Source organism: Balaenoptera musculus, chromosome 5 (genome assembly GCF_009873245.2).
Source record: "Balaenoptera musculus isolate JJ_BM4_2016_0621 chromosome 5, mBalMus1.pri.v3, whole genome shotgun sequence".
Taxonomy (NCBI): domain Eukaryota; kingdom Metazoa; phylum Chordata; class Mammalia; order Artiodactyla; family Balaenopteridae; genus Balaenoptera; species Balaenoptera musculus.
In genome coordinates, this window is record NC_045789.1 from 127,127,838 (window position 1) to 127,149,213 (window position 21,376).

Sequence of the window (21,376 nt, forward strand, 5' to 3'; positions counted from 1 at the left end):
CACGCTGACTTTAGATTATACTACAGACTATACTATAGACTATAGTAGACTATACTACAAAGCTACAGTAATCAAGACAGTATGGTACTGGCACATAAACAGAAATACAGATCAATGGAACAGGATAGAAAGCCCAGAGATAAACCCATGCACAGATGGTCACCTATCTTTGATGAAGGAGGCAAGAAAAGACAGCCTCTTCAGTAAGTGGTGCTGGGAAAACTGGACAGCTACATGTAAAAGAATGAAATTAGAACACTCCCTAACACAATACACAAAAATAAACTCAAAATGGATTAGAGACCTAAATGTAAGGCCAGACACTGTAAAATTATTAGAGGAAAACATAGGCAGAACACTCTGTGACATAAATCACAGCAAAATCCTTTTTGACCTACCTCCTAGAGAAATGGAAATAAAAACAAAAATAAACAAATGGGATCTAATGAAACTTAAAAGCTTTTGCACAGCAAAGGAAGCCATAAACAAGATGAAAAGACAAGCCTCAGAATGGGAGAAAATATTTGCAAATGAAGCAACTGACAAAGGATTAATCTCCAAAATACACAAGCAGCTCATACAGCTCAATATCAAAAAAACAAACAACCCAGGCCAAAAATGGGCAGAAGACCTAAATAGACATTTCTCCAAAGAAGATATACAGATTGACAACAAATACATGAAAGGATGCTCAACATCACTAATCATTAGAGCAATGCAAATCAAAACTACAGTGAGGTATCACCTCAGACCATTCAGCATGGCCATCATCAAAATATCTACAAACAATAAATGCTGGAGAGGGTGTGGAGAAAAGGGAACCCTCTTGCAGTGTTGGTGGGAATGTAAATTGATACAGCCACTATGGAGAATAGTAGGGAGGGTTCCTTTAAAAACTAAAAATAGAACTACCATATGACCCAGCAATCCCACTACTGGGCATATACCCTGAGAAAACCATAATTCAAAAAGATACATGTACCACAATGTTCACTGCAGCACTATTTACAATAGCCAGGACATGGAAGCAGCCTAAGTGTCCATCGACAGATGAATGGATAAAGAAGATGTGGCACATATATACAATGGAATATTACTCAGCCATAAAAAGAAACCAAATTGAGTTATTTGTAGTGAGGTGGATGAATTTAGAGTCTGTCATACAGAGTGAGGTAAATCAGAAAGAGAAGAACAAATACCGTATGCTAACACATATATATGGAATCTAAAAAGAAAAATTGGTTCTGATGAACCTAGGGGAGGGACAGGAATAAAGACGCAGATGTAGAGAATGGAGTTGAGGACACGGGGAGGAGGAAGGGTAAGCTGGGACTAAGTGAGAGAGTGGCATGGACATATATACACTACCAAATGTAAAATAGATAGCAAGTAGGAAGCAGCCACACAGCACAGGGAGATCAGCTCGGGGCTTTGTGACCACCTAGAGGGGTGGGATAGGGAGGGTGGGAGGGAGACGCAAGAGGGAGGAGATATGGGGATATGTGTATATGTATAGCTGATTCAGTCTGTTATAAAGCAGAAACTAACACAAAAATGTAAAGCAATTATACTCTAATAAAGATGTTAAAAAAAAATATTAGAGGAATTGGATTAAAAAAACCAGTCAGACATGCACAGAAATAAAGGGGATCCTAACAATTCTGAAAAAGCACAAGGTATACTGGTAAAACTGAAATAAGAGCTCTATCTTTGTCATTTAAATATGATGAATCACTAACTTTCAAAGCTTTTATTCATATTATATTAAGTGTGCACTTTTAGGGTTATGTATGATTTCTACAAGAAATACTCACATCCGTATGGTATTTCCAAGTAGAGAATTAATTTGGACTTGGCTCAGGTAAAATTCTATAACATGTGTATCAAGCTGCAGCAGAAAGCACTTCCCAGGAGGGTCATTATCTTACCTCAGTTACCTTTTCATTTGCCATTTCCAGCTGAGAAAGCAGCTCTTGGGTATGAAGTTTCTGTCGACTCAGCTCACTCCTATTAATCAAGAGAGAGGGAAGAAAAAAAAAAAAAGAATGGAAGAAAAAGCCATTAATATAACTGTTCAAAAATCTAACAAAATGGAATCTTTATTAGTGAGATACATGTTCATGTTTTGAACAAAAATATCTTGTGTGCAAAATAAAAGTTGCTTCTTAATAGACCATATCTGAAACGACTCATTTCTTTATAAAATACACATATATTCTGGACATTGGTTGTACAACAGTGTGAAAACACTTAGAACTATTGAACTGTTGACTTAAAAATGAATGGGAAACTTCCAGGTGGGTGAACACGTGGAAATTTGGGCAGAGTTTTGGGCCTGGAGAGGGTAAAGATGCTCCGTGCCCCTCTCTCATGCCTGGCCCTATGCCCTTGTCCACTGGATGTTCATGTGTATCTTTTATCATAACTTGTAATAAACTGCTAAACGAGAAAGAAGACAGCAATAATAATAACAACAGAGAAACATTCTGCATGATAAAAAGCCATCTCTTGGCTGGCAAGGACCAAAGTATTCTACTCCTGGCAAGCCTGTTCGCATTTGCAGCAAGAGGGCATTGAGGACCCCTCAAGAATAGACCACTCGAGCTTAGTTATGCCTGCGCAGGATGACTTCTGCACCTTTTTCCTATCCCTGCGTGCCTCACACTCACCACACCTCAGACTGCTGTACTTTTTTATTCTTTATTCCCAAAATAGCTTGAGGCCCTTGTCTTCAGGGAGGTAAATCTGAGACTGGTTCTCCTGTCGCTTGGCTGCCTACTGAATAAGCCCTCTGTTTGCTGCAAACCTCGACAACTCAGCGTTCTGGTTGCTACCTGTCAGGCAAAACCAAGCAGGCTCGGTAACACTAGGACGTCAGTAGTTCACAAATGAATTCATCTAGAGAACTGACAAATCTGTCAAAAAGAGTTGGATCTTGAGAGAAGATCTGCTTACGTGGCAGCCGTGTGGCTGACAGGGTCTTGGTGCTCTGGCCTAGTGTCAGGCCTGAGCTTCTGAGGTGGGAGAGCCGAGTTCAGGACACTGGACCACCAGAGACCTCCTGGCCCCACGTAATATCAATCGGCAAGAGCTCTCCGAGAGATCTCTGTCTCAACGCTAAGACCCAGCTCCACCCAACGGCCAGCAAGCTCCAGTGCTGGACGCCCCATGCCAATCAACTAGCAAGACAGGAACACAACCGCACCCACTGGCAGAGAGGCTGCCTAAAATCATTATAAGTTCACAGATACCCAAAACACAACACCAGACGCAGCCCTGCCCACCAGAAAGACAAGATCCAGCCCAACCCGCCAGAACACAGGCACCAGTCCCCTCCACCAGGAAGCCTACACAAAACACTGAACCCACCTCACCCACTGGGGGCAGACACCAAAAACAATGAGAACTACGAACTTGCAGCCTGCGAAAAGAAGACCCCAAACACAGTAAGTTAAGCAAAATGAGAAGACAGAGAAACACACAGCAGATGAAGGAGCAAGGTAAAAACCCACCAGATGAAACAAATGAAGAGGAAATAGGCAGTCTACCTGAAAAAGAATTCAGAGTAATGATAGTGAAGATGATCCAAAATCTTGGAAATAGAATGGAGAAAATATAAGAAACGTTTAACAAGGACCTAGAAGAACTAAAGAGCAAACAAACAATGATGAACAACACAATACATGAAATTACAAATTCTCTAGAAGATTCAATAGCAGAATAACTGAGGCAGAAGAACGTATAAGTGACGGGGGAGACAAAATAGTGGAAATAACAACCGGAGGACAGAATAAAGAATAAAGAATGAAAAGAATTGAGGACAGTCCCAGAGACCTCTGGGAAAACATTAAATGCAACAACGTTCGAATTATAGGGGTCCCAGAAGAAGAAGAGAAAAAGAAAGGGACTGAGAAAATAGTTGAAGACATTATAGGTGAAAACTTCCCTAACATGGGAAAGGATATAGTCAATCAAGTCCAGGAAGTGCAGAGAGTCCCATACAGGATAAATCCAAGGATAAACACAAGAAGACACATAACAATCAAACTATCAAAAATTAAATACAAAGAAAAAATACTGAAAGAAGAAAGGGAAAAGCAACAAAACACATACAAGGGAATCTCCGTAAGGTTAACAGCTGATCTTTCACCAGAAACTCTGCAAGCCAGAAGGGAGTGGCAGGACATATTTAAAGTGATGAAAGGGAAAAACCTACAACCAAGATTACTCTACCCAGAGAGGATCTCATTCAGATTTGACGGAAAAATTAAAACCTTTACAGACAAGCAAAAGTTAAGAGAGTTCAGCACCACCAAACCAGCTTTACAACAAATGCTAAAGGAACTTCTCTAGGCAGGAAAAACAAGACAAGGAAAAGACCTACAATAACAAACTCAAAACAGTTAAGAAAATGGTAATGGGAACATACATATCGAGGACTACCTTAAATGTAAATGGATTAAATGCTCCAATCAAAAGACACAGACTGGCTGAATGGATAAAAAAACAAGACTTGTATATATGCTGTCTACAAGAGACCCACTTCAGACCTAGGGACACATACAGACTGAAAGTGAGGGGATGGACAAAGATATTCCATGCAAATGGAAATCAAAAGAAAGCTGGAGTAGCAATTCTCATATCAGACAACACTAGACTTTAAAATAAAGACTATAACAAGAGACAAAGAAGGACCCTACATAATGATTATGGGATCAATCCAAGAAGAAGATATAACAATTGTAAATATTTATGCACCCAACATAGGAGCACCCCAATACATAAGGCAAATGCTAACAGCCATAAAAGGGGACATCGACAGTAGCACAATCATAGTAGGGGACGTTAACACCTCACGTTCACCAGTGGACAGACCAACCAAAATGAAAATAAATAAGGAAACACAAGCTTCAAAAGACACATGAAACAAGATGGACTTAATTGATATTTATAGGACATTCCATCCAAAAACAACAGAACACACTTTCTTCTCAAGTGCTCATGGACCATTCTTCAGGATAGATCATATCTTGGGTCACAAATCAAGCCTTGGTAAATTTAAGAAAATTGAAATCGTATCAAGTATCTTTTCCGACCACAACGCTATGAGACCAAATATCAATTACAGGAAAAACACTGTAAAAAATACAAACATACGGAGGCTAAACAATACGCTACTAAATAACCAAGAGATCACTGAAGAAATCAAAGAGGAAGTCAAAAAGTACCTAGAAACAAATGACAATGAAAACACGATGACCCAAAACCTATGGGATGCAGCAAAAGCAGTTCTAAGCGGGAAGTGTAGAGAAATACAATCCTCCCTCAAGAACAAGAAAAATCTCAAAAAAAAAAAACACAGGGGCTTCCCTGGTGGCGCAGTGGTTGAGAATCTGCCTGCCAATGCAGGGGACACGGGTTCGAGCCCTGGTCTGGGAAGATCCCACATGCCACGGAGCAACTGGGCCCGTGAGCCACAATTACTGAGCCTGCGCGTCTGGAGCCTGTGCTCCGCAACAAGAGAGGCCGCGATAGTGAGAGGCCCGCGCACCGCGATGAAGAGTGGTCCCCACTTGCCGCAACTAGAGAAAGCCCTCGCACAGAAACGAAGACTCAACACAGTCATAAATAAATAAATAAATAAATAAAAGAACGTGAATTTCTTTAAAAAAAAAAAAAAAAACAACCTAACCTTACACCTAAAGCAATTAGAGAAAGAAGAACAAAAAAACCCCCAAAGTTAGCAGAGGGAAGGAAATCATAAAGATCAGAATAGAAATAAATGAAAAAGAAATGAAGGAAACCATAGCAAAGATCAATAAAACTAAAAGATGGTTCTTTGAGATGATAAACAAAATTGATAAACGATTAGCCAGACTCATCAAGAAAAAAAGGGAGAACACTCAAATCAACAGAATTAGAAATGAAAAAGGAGAAGTAACAACTGACACTGCAGAAATACAAAGGATCAGGGGAGATTACTATAAGCAACTATATGCCAATAAAATGGACAACCTGGAAGAAATGGACAAATTCTTAGAAAAACACAACCTTCCGAGACTGAACCAAGAAGAAAGAGAAAATATAAACAGAACAATCACAAGCACTGAAGTTGAAACTGTGATTAACAATCTTCCAACAAACAAAAGCCCAGGGTCAGATGGCTTCACAGGCGAATTCTGTCAAACATTTAGAGAAGAGCTAACACCTATCCTTCTCAAACTCTTCCAAAATATAGCAGAGGGAGGAACACTCCCAAACTCATTCTACGAGGCCACCATCACCCTGATACCAAAACCAGAGAAAATTGTCACCTAAAAAGCAAATTATAGGTCAATATCACTGATGAACACAGATACAAAAATCCTCAACAAAATACTAGCAAACAGAATCCAACAGCACATGAAAATGATCATACACCATGATCAAGTGGGGTTTATCCCAGGAATGCAAGGATTCTTCAATATACGCAAATCAATCAATGTGATACACCATATTAACAAACTGAAGGAGAAAAACCATATTAAAATCTCAATAGATGCAGAAAAAGCTTTTGACAAAATTCAACACCCATTTATGATAAAAACTCTCCAGAAAGTAGGCATAGAGGGAACTTACCTCAACATAATAAAGGCCATATATAACAAACCCACAGCCAACATCATTCTCAATGGTGAAAAATGGAAACCATTTCCACTAAGATCAGGAACCAGACAAGGTTGCCTACTCTCACCACTATTATTCAACATAGTTTTGGAAGTTTTAGCCACAGCCATCAGAGAAGAAAAAGAAATAAAAGGAATCCAAATGGGAAAAGAAGAAGTAAAACTGTCATAGTTGATGACATGATCCTATACATAGAGAATCCTAAAGATGCTACCAGAAAACTACTAGAGCTAATCAATGAATCTGGTAAAGTAGCAGGATAGAAAATTAATGCACAGAAATCTCTTGCATTCCTATACACTAATGATGAAAAATCTGGAAGAGAAATTAAGGAAACACTCCCATTTACCATTGCAACAAAAAGAATAAAATACCTAGGAATAATCCTACCTAAGGAGACAAAAGACCTGTATGCAGGAAACTATAAGACACTGACAAAAGAAATTAAAGATGATACAAACAGATGGAGAAATATATCATGTTCTTGGATTGGAAGAATCAACATTGTGAGAATGACTCTATTAACCAAAGCAATCTACAGATTGAATGCAATCCCTATCAAACTACCAATGGCATTTTTCACAGAACCAGAACAAAAAATTTCACAAATTTTATGGAAACACAAAAGACCCCAAATAGCCAAAGCAATCTTGAGAAAGACAAACATAGCTGTAGGAATCAGGCTCCCTGACTTTCGACTATACTACAAAGCTACAGTAATCAAGACAGTATGGTACTGGCACAAAAACAGAAATATACATCAACGGAACAGGATAGAAAGCCCAGAGATAAACCTATGCACAGATAAGGTCACCTTATATTTGATAAAGGAGGCAAGAAAAGACAGCCTCTTCAATAAGTGATGTTGGGAAAACTGGACAGCTACATGCAAAAGAATGAAATTAGAACGCTTCCTAACACCATACACAAAAATAAACTCAAAATGGATTAAAGACCTAAATGCAAGGCCAGACACTATAAAACTCTTAGAGGAAAACATAGGCAGAATACTCTATGACATAAATCACAGCAAGATTCCTTTTGACCCACCTCCTAGAGAAATGGACATAAAAACAAAAATAAACAAATGGGACCTAATGACGCTTACAAGCTTTTGTACAGCAAAGGAAGCCATAAACAAGATGAAAAGACAACCCTCAGAATGGGAGAAAATATTTGCCAACGAAGCAACTGACAGAGGATTAATCTCCAAAATATACAAGCAGCTCATGCAGCTCAATATTAAAGACACAAACAACCCAATCCAAAAATGGGCAGAAGACCTAAATAGACATTTCTCCAGAGAAGATATATAGATTGCCAACAAGCACATGAAAGGATGGTCAACATCACTAATCATTAGAGAAATGCAAATCAAAACTACAATGAGGTATCGCCTCACACTGGTCAGAATGGCCATTATCAAAAAATCTACAAACAATAAATGCTGGAGAGGGTGTGGAGAAAAGGGAACCCTCTTGCAGTGTTGGTGGGAATGTAAATGGATACAGCCACTATGGAGAACAGTAGGGAGGTTCCTTAAAAAACTAAAAATAGAACTACCATATGACCCAGCAATCCCACTACTGGGCCTATACCCTGAGAAAACCATAATTCAAAAAGAGTCATGTACCACAATGTTCATTGCAGCACTATTTACAATAGCCAGGGCATGGAAGCAACCTAAGTGTCCATCGACAGATGAATGGATAAAGAAGATGTGGCACATATATACAATGGAATATTACGCAGCCATAAAAAGAAACCAAATTGAGTTATTTGTAGTGAGGTGGATGGACCTAGAGTCTGTCCTACAGAGTGAAGTAAGTCAGAAAAACAAATACCATATGCTAACATGTATATATGGAATCTAAAAAACAAAATGGTTGTGATGAACCTAGGGGAGGGACAGGAATAAAGACGCAGACGTAGATAATGGACTCAAGGACACGGGGAGGGGGAAGGGTAAGCTGGGACAAAGTGAGAGAGTAGCATGGACATATATATACTACCAAATGTAAAATAGATAGCTAGTGGGAAGCAGCCGCATAGCACAGGGAGATCAGCTCGGTGCTTTGTGACCACCTAGATGGGTGGGATAGGGAGGGTGGGAGGGAGACGCAAGAGGGAGGGGATATATGTATATGTATAGCTGATTCACTTTGTTATAAAGCAGAAACTAACACACCATTGTAAAGCAGTTATACTCCAATAAAGATGTCAAAAAAGAATGATTAAGACTGTAAATTTTACATCACAATTTAAATAATGGTTAAAATTGTACATTTTATATTATGTATATTTTACCACAATACAAAAAGCAAGAAACTCACACACACATATTTTAAAAGTGCCAAAGTGTCCTTAATATCAGTATCTTGAGGTAGTATTTGGCATTAAAATGAAAGTATATTCATGTGAAACAGATACAGTGTTTTGTTATTTTTACGATTCATATATGGTGCTTCTTAGCGGGGCTCAACTCTTGGAAATTTAAGGTAATGTTAATCACTCAACATCATTTCAATGTAGTACATTCAGGATTAAAATTTAAATTTTGGTTGGTTGTATATTTGCCTTATTTTATGCATTCATATCCTTTATGCTTTATTAGCTGGAATAATCTTATGCACAGAAGACAGAAATGTTGTCTTTTTTGCTGTTGTTGTTCAACATATAAGCATTGTATTGCTTTTGGCTAAAGATAATTTCAAGAGTCCCAGGTTAGAAGCAGATACAATGTAGTCTTTAAAATAACTTTAAAAAAGATCAAATCAATTTCTGAGTATTAAAATAGTTAATTCAGGATTGGTTTTTATCCTTTGACCTTAACTTCTGCTTCTAAAGTAAATCGATAGATTAACACTTCCAATTATGAGCCTTGAATTTTTTCCAAGTGAACCTAAAAACCTGGTAAGTCCCTCTCGTGTCCTATATTTGAGTGGATAGTTGTTAAAATCACCAAGCAGTTTGTTATAAATACATAGACGAGAACAAAAAATAATGTCCACAAATCAATTCCAGAAATATCTATGAACATTCTTTATGGCCAAGTGCAAGGCATGCGGTGGTAAACACATGGACGTTGCCACAACAGAACTTACAGACTAAGGGGAAATGACTTATTCCTACTCAGTGGCTTCAGCTATACTTGTCACTGGCTTTGAGGAGCTTGAGTATCTATCACTGATTGCGTGACAGACAAACGCAAACGTTCTACCTTAGCTTTATTTTGGTGGTAATAATAATGCGGGATAAATGACTGTGCTTCCTTCAAAGTATCTTGTGTAGTTTAAATTACTGCTGCTCCTCAACATAACATAACAAAGAAGAGCAAAGTGACTAACGTGGCCAGTCTTCTAGGCCAAATGTAATTAAAGGTAAAAGTTATGCACATTAGTGCTGATGAGAAATAACCTTTGAGTACTATGGAGAGGAAGATGATACAATGATTGTATTTATAAAGTTAGCCAAAGCTCAGTTTATACAAAACCTTATCAGAAAACACCTACTGCATAAGTTGATGCCTAAGCTATTCATTTACCCATGACAATTTATCTGAATAATAGTAATCCTAATAATTACTATTAGATAGTAATAATTTCCCACAAAATTTAAGATCACAAAGATACAAATTATTAAGTCTAAGTTACTTTTTATCTGTGTAAATATCTGTTCTGTCGTGTATCAAGCGCTGTCACCCCCCCATCGGACAGAGAGCAACACTGCTATTCATCAAGACAGTGAAGATGTTGGTGACGGTGGTAATAACAGCAAACAATCCCCCAGTGCTTCCTCTGTGCCCAGCACTGCTCTAGATGCTTTATGGAAACTACCTTATCTAGCTCTCATGATAACCCTGTGAGATCCCCAATTTTACATATGAGAAAATTAAAAGACAGAGGCATCTAAAAATAAAAGTTAAGTAACTTGCCTAGACTCACACGGCTTGTCAATTGGAGAGTCAAGAATTGAAAAACCGGGCCCTTTGGTTCCAAAGTCTGTGCTCTTCACCACTCCCCTGTACTGTGCACCATGGCAGGCAACTGCTAAATGTTTGTTAGATGAATAAGTGAAAGAGCATGTACGTGTGAGTGTGTGTATTAGAAACTGTAAGGAACAGAAATATTTACACATGTACTTGGAAACCTGACAAGTTACATCTTTCTGATTTCTTCCCTAAAGGTTCAGTCCTATATTCGAATTTAACATGACTAACATCAAACTGTTTGCATCCCCTTGCAAACCTACTTTTCTCTCTCTCTCTCTTTTTTTTAAGTCCTAGGATAAAACCTACTTCTCATTCTGCTACTCAGTTTTTATACTGACAACATCTCTGCCCTCACTGCTTAGGTTAAAAACCTTAAAGTCAACTCTGTTTCTCACTTTCTCTTGAATGCAACATCTAGTTTGCCCCTAAATAGATTCTTCCTTTGCAGTGTTTTTTGCATCTATTCTTCATTTCCTTTATATGTGTATATGTATACATATATATTTTTTGGCTGCATTGCGCAGCTTGCGGGATCTTAGTTTCCTCACCAGGGATTGAACCCCAGCCCACGGCAGTGAAAGCACCAAGTCTTAACCACTGAATTCCCTATTCTTCAGGGAAGAACCCTAATCAGGGAATTCCCTATTCTTCATTACTACTCAGTGTTACCATCACAACTGAAGTTCTTATAACTTAGTTTTTAGATTTACTGCAGTAGCCAACTGCTCGGGCTTCTCAGGATCAAGTGAAAAACTGTATGTAAAGCATCCACCAGTGCACACAGAAGTGTTCAACTGATGGAGTAGTTTTCCCTAACTAACACATCACTAGCATATTTCTCTCTCTAAAGCACCACTTTAATAATTTGTTTCCTCGAGCAATAATTTCCAGTGGCTCTCTGCTACTGGACAAAACAGTCCAAATTCCTGAGACTGCATTCAAATTCCTCCAAAATTTTGTGTAATTTATCTTTCCAACCTTATCTCCAATAGGAGCCTTCTACTTCAGTTAGGCTCTCACTGTCTCACCAGTAAATCATATACGTATCATCTTTAGGCTCATGTTTGTATCACTTTCTGTACCCTCTTTTGAAGATTTCGCGTTAAAATCCTGCCCATTCTTTAAGATTCCACCCTTGTTCCTCTTCTTTCCATGCCTCCTTCCCAGTTCCTTTTAATCCAGACGGTTCTCTTCTCGCATCAAAGCGTTGATATTTATTTTATGTAGAAGACATTTAACAATTCTGTACTATAATTCTAATTAGTGGTTTATATGTGTTTATATACATATACACTCATACACACACACACATACTCACAGGCCCCCAAGTATAATGGAAACTTTTAAAAAGGGGATTGTTTTTAGTTTCCACAGTATACACCACAGGGCTTTACACATAGGGATTTAATAAATATTTGCAGGTTTAAGAAACCTAGCAGTTAGAAAATTTTATTCCCTATTTGCTCAACAGTTACTGAGAAATCTACCACAAAACATACTTTAGATAAAAATTTTTAAACATTTATCTAGATTTATTTATAGTCTACTACTTTCTCCAAAGGATTTGAAGTGCCTAAGAAAAGGTAATTTTTCAGTTAAGCATTTCCCTCAATCTCACTCCTGAATGAAAGTTTAGAATGTATTAAAGGGTGGAGAGAAAAGTGATTTCACCAACTCTATCCCCCGAGGCTTTCCTAGAGCCTGCCTGTCAGTACTTTGCAACTCCTTATTTCTCTGTCAGGATATTTCATTGCAGGGATAACGGAAAGACCCAGGAGGACGATCTGACTCTGCATTATCTATGAGAAAATGTCTCTTCATTAGAGAATATAATTGAGAGTTCCCTATGTCATTAGTAATTTAGGATAAACATAAAATAAGACTTTCCAGAAAGTTTCACAGTGGTATTACACTCAAACACTTGCCAAGTAAAGCTATACAATCTCTTCACTGGAAATCTTTAAAAACAGAAACATCCTTACCAATCGGGAATGATTTAAGTGTAGCCTGCCAGAAGGTACAGAGATAGATGACATTTCCAGTTTCTATATGACATTATGGCAGTTAAAGAGCACTTTATACTAATTACAGACTTCAAAAGGAACTGTACCCAAGTTCTCTATAATTTCTAACATATTACAGAATATATCATAAGGTTTAAGGTAAAATTATCTTCTACCGATTTCCATGTAACTATAGAAGAACAAGGAATTCCTTATACTATCACTGGGAATTGCTTAGCCCAGCAGTGTCCTAAATATTTTTAGTTCACTTATATTAATTCATGTGTATGTGATAGAAAATCCTAGTCACGCCTACAAAATATAATTTAAAAATTAGTTGTAAAATCTAACTGATTTACTACCTTCTGTGTAAGTAAAATTTTATAAAATAAATTATAAACAAAATAATTAATGCTGTATCTATTAAAAAAGTATTAGAATCAACATTGGGAAGTCATCCAATTCTTCAGCTGGAGGTGGAAGTGGGTGAAGGGTGAGCACCAAAGGCAAGAGCCCTTCCTCTGTGGTCCACGGACAGGCTTCAGGTAGTACGTTCACAAATACCCTGAACTATACACAAGATCTTGTGTGTTTACCTAGTCTGGGAAGAAGGTCTATAGATTTTCTCAGATTTTTAAGAGGTCTGAGGCCTAAGGAAGGATAAGGATTTTGTCTGAGCTTTTTGCCTGGAATATACAAAGTTTTTAGAGAATTTTTTCTTTTAACGTATGAGCACACTGATTGGAGTGTTCCAGTGTTGAATGTCTTTCCTACACAAACCACATCCATAATGTTTCATCTATAATTATTTCCACTTCTGCTTTCATTAAGGTGGTACAAGAATCTAAAGGCACTTGGCAAGCAGTCCAAATACAGAATTATTCTAGATTTTTACAGTATTCCCTCTATTTTATCGTTGCTTATCCAGACTTAATTCAACAGCAAATTCTCCAAAGTATACAATTCAGTTTTAAAAGAAACAATAACTTTCTCTTTGTACTCACAGATCACTGGTTTATTTAATTAAATTATGTATTTCTAAAACAGGTATAACTGGCATAACCTGGTTTGGGAACAATCACACTGATACTGTAAAGCAAGTGACAGAGTGTCTCAGTTGACTAGGTAAGGGCACAGAGAAAGTCTCGGGCCCTGGTCAGCATGCTTTGTACAGAAACTTCACTGGTTGACGTTACCCACAATGAAGTGGACATCAGCCAAGAGGGTTTTCTACTGCACATGAACCTTAATACTGTACCTTATTATTTCTTTGATATTGCAAAGTAGTTATTATTCTCATCTTATAGGTAAAGAAATTAAGACTCAGAAAAGTTATTTAATGTTCCTAAGGTCAGGCAATGATTGAATGGGCTTCATACCGTCTTGTAATCAAAACGTTCTCTCAACTAAATCACACTGCCTCTTACCTTAAGCCCAATCATTTACAAGAGATGTTAGTAAAGCATATCTGTGGCATTATATAATATCAAGATCTAAAAGGCAAAGTGAAGATTCTATGAAAAAAATTTAATCATGAGTATGCAGCAAAATGGTCAGTAATTGCAAAGACTGTGACCTTGACTTCGTGTGTGGCTTCAAAAGACCTGACTACTAAAAAAGGAAATTCATCCTAAGGTTTCAAATCTTATTCAGTTAACTAAAAATACCACAGGTTACAGGCCAGCTTTAGATATATTCAAGCACCCTTGGTCACAGGCCCAGGTTTGTTCTTTCCCTTTCTGCACATTCCCCCTAAGTGATCTCATTTAGGCCATGACTGTAGAGGAACACAAATGAGCACTTCAAATGCAACTTGTCCAAAATGGCAACTACTTCTTATCCATACCTTCCCAAGTTTCCTCCCTCCCAGTAAAGGTCATCGTCACCATCTACCCAGATGCTCAAGTCAAAGCTTAGACGTCATCTTAGATTCCTTCCATTTTCTCATCCCCTATATTTGACTTATGAGTTCCACCCTACACCTCCCTAATATATTTCATAACTACCCATTTCTCTCCATCTCCACCCACAACACTCTGTTCTAAGCCACTATCATCTATTGCCTAGAATACTGTCATAATCTAATATCTGGTTTCCCTGACTCCATTTTTGCCCCTTCTCTAGTCTGTTTTCCACATAATAGCTAAAGTGGTCTTTTAAAGACCTAGGAATGTCTAAAATTCTCCAATGATTTCCTACTGCTGCACTTTGGACTTTAACTTAAAATAGACTTACTTAAATATCTTGCTTAAAGTAAGTACAAACAGCTTACTTAAAATAGCCTACAAGATTCTCATGGTCTGATTCTTGCCTAGTTCCTCAACCTGACAGCATTCTCTCTCCTCACTCACTATACTCTAATTACATGGGGCTACTCCCTAACACTGCACCTTCGTACTTGCTATTCTTTCATCTGCCTGGAATATTTTCCTGGCTTTTTCATAGAGTTGATTTCTTTCTATCATTTGGGCCTCAGTTTAAATCTCACCTTTTCTGACTACTTTTTAAGAAACGGTCCAGTCCCTTCAGCTCCCACCCTGTCCGAGTTACTATCACATCATCGCATTTGTTTTCTTCATGCCATTTAAAATACACAGAATTATCTTGTTTATTTGTTAGTTTACCTTCTTATTATTTCTCTCCCCACCCTGGAGTGAAAGCTCTAAAAGAGAAGCTACATTCGCAGGGCTTAGAACAGTGCCTGGCACACATAAGGTGGTTTTTAGTCTAGATAAATTTTAGTTAATTCCACAGAATCACTTAACTAGTCCATTCAAAAAGAACATTTCTAATATCCTATATCCTCGCTTTTTCAAAGTTTTCGTCTACTTGCTCTCATATGACAAACTAATTCCATAATTCAGTGATTACCTTTTAAAGTAGCCGGTCAAACTGTGTAATAAATTCAGGAGACTACTACTACAAAAACCAATGTGCTACGGAGCTCTATTATAGAAATCATTTATAGAAAGCTTATTTTAAGTAACTTGAAGAATGAACTCAAAGTTTCAAAGTAATGTGTGAATTTCTTTACACACATATAATTTAATCTTAGGATAGACTGAGGGAATTACAAAGTTCATTCGTTCAATATATACTGAAGTGAGTGCCTTGCTAGGTGCTAGGGAGACAAAGAAGAACAAGATCCAGTCTCCGCCACAGTGAAACTTAGGAACTACCAGAAATACTGAAAAGCTACGAGGTTTAAAATACAGGTAGTAAATGCTATAAAAAATTCACAGTGCTATGGGAACACATATGGAGGATCAGGGATTAGAGCTGTCTCTCCAAGGAAGTAGGCTCGTAAGCCGATACATGAAAGATAAATAGAAGTTAGATGAGACAAAGACAGGGTAACGAAGAGTGTTACAATCAAATCCATGTGTGAAGGGCCAGGAAATAAGAAGGGATAATAATTTAGGAAACTGAAAGAAAGCTCCGTATGAATGGACGGAGTGTTACTAGGATATGGGAGTGGGGATGAGAGAGGAAGAAGCTGGAATCACAAAGAAATACAGCTTGGATTTTATATGTATAAGGTAATACAAGGAAATACAAGGATCGTACATGTCTTGATAGGAAGTTGAGACTTCACCATCGGTACACTGGGGAGGCACTGAAGTATTTTAAGGAGAGAAGTGACATGATTGATCTGAACATCAGAAAATCTTGCTGATTACAGCAGGAAAAATAGTAAGTAAATATGACTGTAGTAAATTAGGGGGTTTTAGCAGTAATTTAGGTGAGCAATGTTGATAGCCTAACTCTTGGAGGGAAATGGACAGATTCAAGAGTTATTTAGAAGGTAGCATTAGTAATACTTGATGTTTAGGGGTGTGAGGAAAAGGAGGAGTTCAGGATGACATCTAGAGTTTTGCTTGAGCAAGTGGGTAGATATTAACACATGGAAATGGAAAATACAGGATGAAACAAAGACTTGGGCTAGGTGTGAAATAATGAGTTCAGTTTTGAAGATATTGAGTGTGAGGTACCTATGGAAATGTTCAGTAGACAGCTGGAAAAACATTATTTCAAAAAGGTCAGCATTAGAAGCTGTTTTATAACAATAATTAGCCTTTTTCTGCTTGTCTCAGTCATCGAAATAGATATCCTAACTCATGCTGAAAGAGAAAATTTCTACTCTAAACATACTTCAATTCTCAATATCACTGGTATATATATAACTTGAAAAGGTACGGTTATGAAGTTAAGAGCAAAGTTTTCCCTACAATGCACTAGTCTCTTTGAAAATGCCACAAATACTTTAAATAAAATAAGAGAAGGTTATGGTTCTTTTAAGGGCCGGGATAAGAGTTTGAAATTTTGGGCAATATCTCCAGCCATTATAATTAATTACTATAATGCTTAGATCATTTTGTTATTATGAGGCACAGTTTTTAAGTTAAGGATGGGCCATGTATATTTTGGTTGATACACTGTAGGGGAAAATTTCCTCAACGCATGAAATCCTTTAGTGATGACTAAAGATTAAATCACATAAGGCTCTATTCTATATCATACGAGACAATTAAAAAACAACAGTGTATTATTCGTTTCAGGGAAATGATGGCTTTGTCAGCTGCAGCAAATGCTTTCTTTGAAACTCTCTTATGACAAATTAACATAGCATGCGCCAGATGTTTTTTTTTTTTCTGTTGAATTATACTATAATATGCTTCAGTTACTTTTAGTAATTATGCATTTTGTGATCTGCCAGTACCTGCAGCTGCCTCTCATTCTGTTAATTTAATAAAAAAAAAAAAAAAACTAAAAAAAAGATTTTAGAAAAGCAGTTATGGCAGCCAAACATTACAGATATACAGCCAAGAATAATGTTTTAGAGACTGAAGAGAATTCCTTAGGCTCGAATGCTGTATAATTCATATAAATATATATGAATTGTCCTGTCACTGGACAAGAGAAGAAAATATTACACATTGTATATTCATTCATTCATTTATTCAATACAATTTTATTGAACAGCTATATGCCAGGCAAGATGTTAGCTCATGGTTTTGCAGAAGAGATGGATGTAAATGATAGTTATGCTATTACAGTTCAGTAAATGTCATAAAGAAGAATGAGCAGAATGGTATGGGAGTATAGGAAAAGGAAAGATGCATTCTGTCAGAGGTATAAAGAATGCTTTATAGAAAAAAAGATATTTGAGTTGGGTACCTGGAAGGAAGAAATTTTTTCAGGTGGGGAGTTGGGGAAAGAAACATCCCTAGAAAGAAATAGCATGTACAAATTACCCCTAGAATCATCCTTGATTCCCTTCTTTTCCTTCATACTCTACATCCAATCCATCAGCACCTTCTATTACCTCTAAAAATAAAAAGACTCCCAACTAATCCACCTTTCTCTTTCTTCTTAGTTTAAGCCACCACTATCTCTTATTAACACTCTCGTGATAGCCTTCTAAGTCCCTCCTCAGCTTTTTACTCACTTCCATTTTCCACACAGGAGACAGAGTGATCTTTAAAAAAAAAAATCAGATCAGGTGACTTCTTTCAAAACTGTCCACTGGCCTTCACTCACACTTAAAACTCTTTAGCCTGGCTAATGAAACCCTACAAGATCAGGTCCCTGTCTGCAGCAGAGAGTGTTCACCAAACATGCCACGTGCTCCATTTACATTTCCCAGGCTCCTATGCAGTTAGATTGGGTCCATATGCCTAGTTTGGCCAATGAAAGTAAAAGGAAGTGATGTGCATCACTTCAGAGCTGAGTTAGTTAAAACCCAGTGTTCTTCCATTCCTCTCTTTCCCTGCTCCAGTGATCTTAGAAGACCATGTGTTCAAGATGATGTAACCTCTACCAGCAGAGCCTTCCTGCCAAACCACCTTAGACATGTAATATGAGCAAGAAATAAACCTTTGTTGTGTTAAGCCCCTGAGATTGTTTGCTGTGGTGGCTGGCATTACTTTATGTAATACATTGCCTAAATCTTACACTACTGCCTTCATTTAGCATACTATTTCTTTTACTTCAATCATCAAGTGTATTCCTGCCCTGGGGTCACTGCACTAACTGTTCTCTCTGCTTGAACAGCTCTTTCCCCTGACATTTAAATGATAGGATCCTTTTCGTCATTAGATCTTAAGGTTCATTTCCTCACAGGATCTTCCTCATCTACCAGTCTCAGGTGTCCACCCATCCATTATCACATTGGCTTATTTTAATTTTCTGCATAATACTTATTATCTGATTTTATATGTATGTATTTATTTGTTCGATAATTTCCACTTTCCCATCAATACTCTAATATCTTAAAAAGAAAGGCGGGGGGAACTTGGGCTTTGCTGTTATCCTTAGTACTTAAAGAATAGTGGCACCACTCAGTAAATATGTGATGAGTGAATGGAGTGAAGACTAGGAGTGGTAAAAGGGCTGGCCCTTACCAATGTTTGGCTTATTGGGGCGGCTGTTCAGTGTGGCTGGGACATGCCCTTCATGAAGTAGGGACAGGCAGATTGCTGATAACAGGGGGAGGAAAGATTGTAAAAAACCTATAGGCAACAGTAAAACAGAAATTTTTAAGTAGGCAGGGCCAGGACTGTATTTGCTTTTTAGGAAAATAATTCTGAGACAGTGTGAAAGATGGAACAGAGGGGGAAAAAAAATGATGGCAGAAACCAGGGTGGATCCAGGCTACTTTGACAGCCATGGTTAAAGATATGAAAAGGCCTGACCGATGTCAGGGACAAGTATGTTATTGCACATTTATACACATGCAAGCATTTCTGCAGGACAGATTTTGATACCAGGTATTACAAATGGATATGCATAGTTTAAATTTTTTTAGCTACTGTTACATTACCTTATACAAAGGATTTGCTAGTTTACATTTCCACCAATACTGTATACCCCATTCCTGTTTCCTCATATATTTGCAGATGCTGCATGTTAACCATCTTTTACATTTTTGCTAAATTGCTTGGCAAAATTGTTTAAATTTGCATTTCTTTAGTGTATGGTGTGGCTGAATTTGGTTTAATATGTTTTTTTTTTCTTTTTTTTTTTAAATTTATTTATGGCTGTGTTGGGTCTTCGTTTCTGTGCAAGGGCTTTCTCCATTTGCGGCAAGTGGGGGCCACTCTTCATCGCGGTGCGCAGGCCTCTCACTATCGCGGCCTCTCTTGTTGTGGAGCATAGGCTCCAGACGCGCAGGCTCAGTAGTTGTGGCTCACGGGCCTAGTTGCTCCGTGGCATGTGGGATCTTCCCGGACCAGGGCTCGAACCCATGTCCCCTGCATTGGCAGGCAGATTCTCAACTGCTGCGCCACCAGGGAAGCCCGTCTTTTATCTTTGTTTAGCATCTTTCTTCATACAGAATTTTAATTTTTATGGTGAAATAAATTAATCAATCTTTGCATTCTGGATTTGTGTTTTGATTAGAAAGACTTTTCCATTCTAGGATAATAAAATTAATCTTATTTCTTTTAATACTTTTTTTAAATTTAGCTTTTTAATCCATCTGTAATTTACTTTGTATAGTGAATAAAGAGTATACTAAATGAGTTAAAATCTTTCCAACATCAACTTTTCACCATTGATTTGAAATGTCATATTATAATGAACAAAATTTCCAATTTTACATGGTTTGTATTTCCGTGTTCTGTTCAAATTATCTATTCCTGTGCCAATACCACCATACAGCTTTCTATATTTTGATATCTGGTAGGGCAAATCTCATCTCATTTTTTTCCCATAAGAAGTTTTAAAATTTAATCTATAAAAATAACAATAGTTTCTCATTCAAGTAAGATTAGTACAGCTATATTACATTTATAGATGTTACATGTTAATATGTAAGCTTTAAAATGCTTTCCTCTTGGAAGCTCAAAATTTTCTGTGTTGTATACATTTCAAGATAAAAGAGTAACTAAGAGGAAATAATTAGAGATAAATTAATACAATTTTACAAATGAAAACAAACTTCAAACTGAAAGAAGATACCACAGAGGAGCTCAAATTTTTAAAAAGCTTCTTACATTAAGCTTTTTGATACTAAGATAAAATACTTCCTTCTGTAGGAAAATTATTTTATTTAATCATTTTGTGTTACATTTAACTATGGCTATACTTGCTTATGGGTAGATCTTAAGAAATCACAGGTACCTGGTAATCATATTTAATTGTCAGTTGTCGGAAGGAGCAGAGGTTTCCAAAGCCAGCAAAACTAGTCCAGAGAGGACTCTAGCATCCTAAGTGTTTTGTGGCTATCCTGGTATTTAGTATTTGATTTAGTCTCTAATATACTCCTAACTGTAGTAAATAGGTGGACACACAGTAAACAAGATAACAGCCAATTTATAAGAATTTAATTGCTATGAAGTAGAGATGACAGAGAAAAACAGCCAAGTGTTTTCAAGATTTGGTGAGACAGACTAGCACTAAGTTTTTAAAGGGCAGATTTTCAGGAAGAAAACTTTGATGCTTAATATGGTGTAATAATAATACGTTGGGAAGCAGGATGCTGGGACCTACCATGAAAAAGCTCATTTTTGATAGCTATTAAACACTTTTTACATGAATGGTAGAATGCATAAATTCATGGTACATACAGAGAAATCCTTACTGGGAGAGTCAAATGCATAAAATTAGCCATTTGCATTTTTTTTGGGGGGGGGTTTATTTATTTTATTTATTTATTTATGGCTGTGTTGGGTCTTCGTTTCTGTGCGAGGGCTTTCTCTAGTTGCGGCAAGCG

The 21,376-nt window shown here is 37.4% G+C and overlaps 1 protein-coding gene across 2 annotated transcripts in view; it reads right to left on the minus strand.

The window, feature by feature from the left end:
• Positions 1–21,376, minus strand: part of SCLT1 (sodium channel and clathrin linker 1) — a 249,843-nt gene that overhangs the window by 10,820 nt on the left and 217,647 nt on the right. The window contains exon 19 of one of the 2 annotated variants that reach the window (XM_036853901.1): positions 1,929–2,007. In XM_036853901.1, coding sequence (XP_036709796.1) covers positions 1,929–2,007 — 79 coding nt within the window. The remainder of the gene's footprint in view (positions 1–1,928; positions 2,008–21,376) is intronic. The other variant, XM_036853902.1, reaches the window with a different exon arrangement.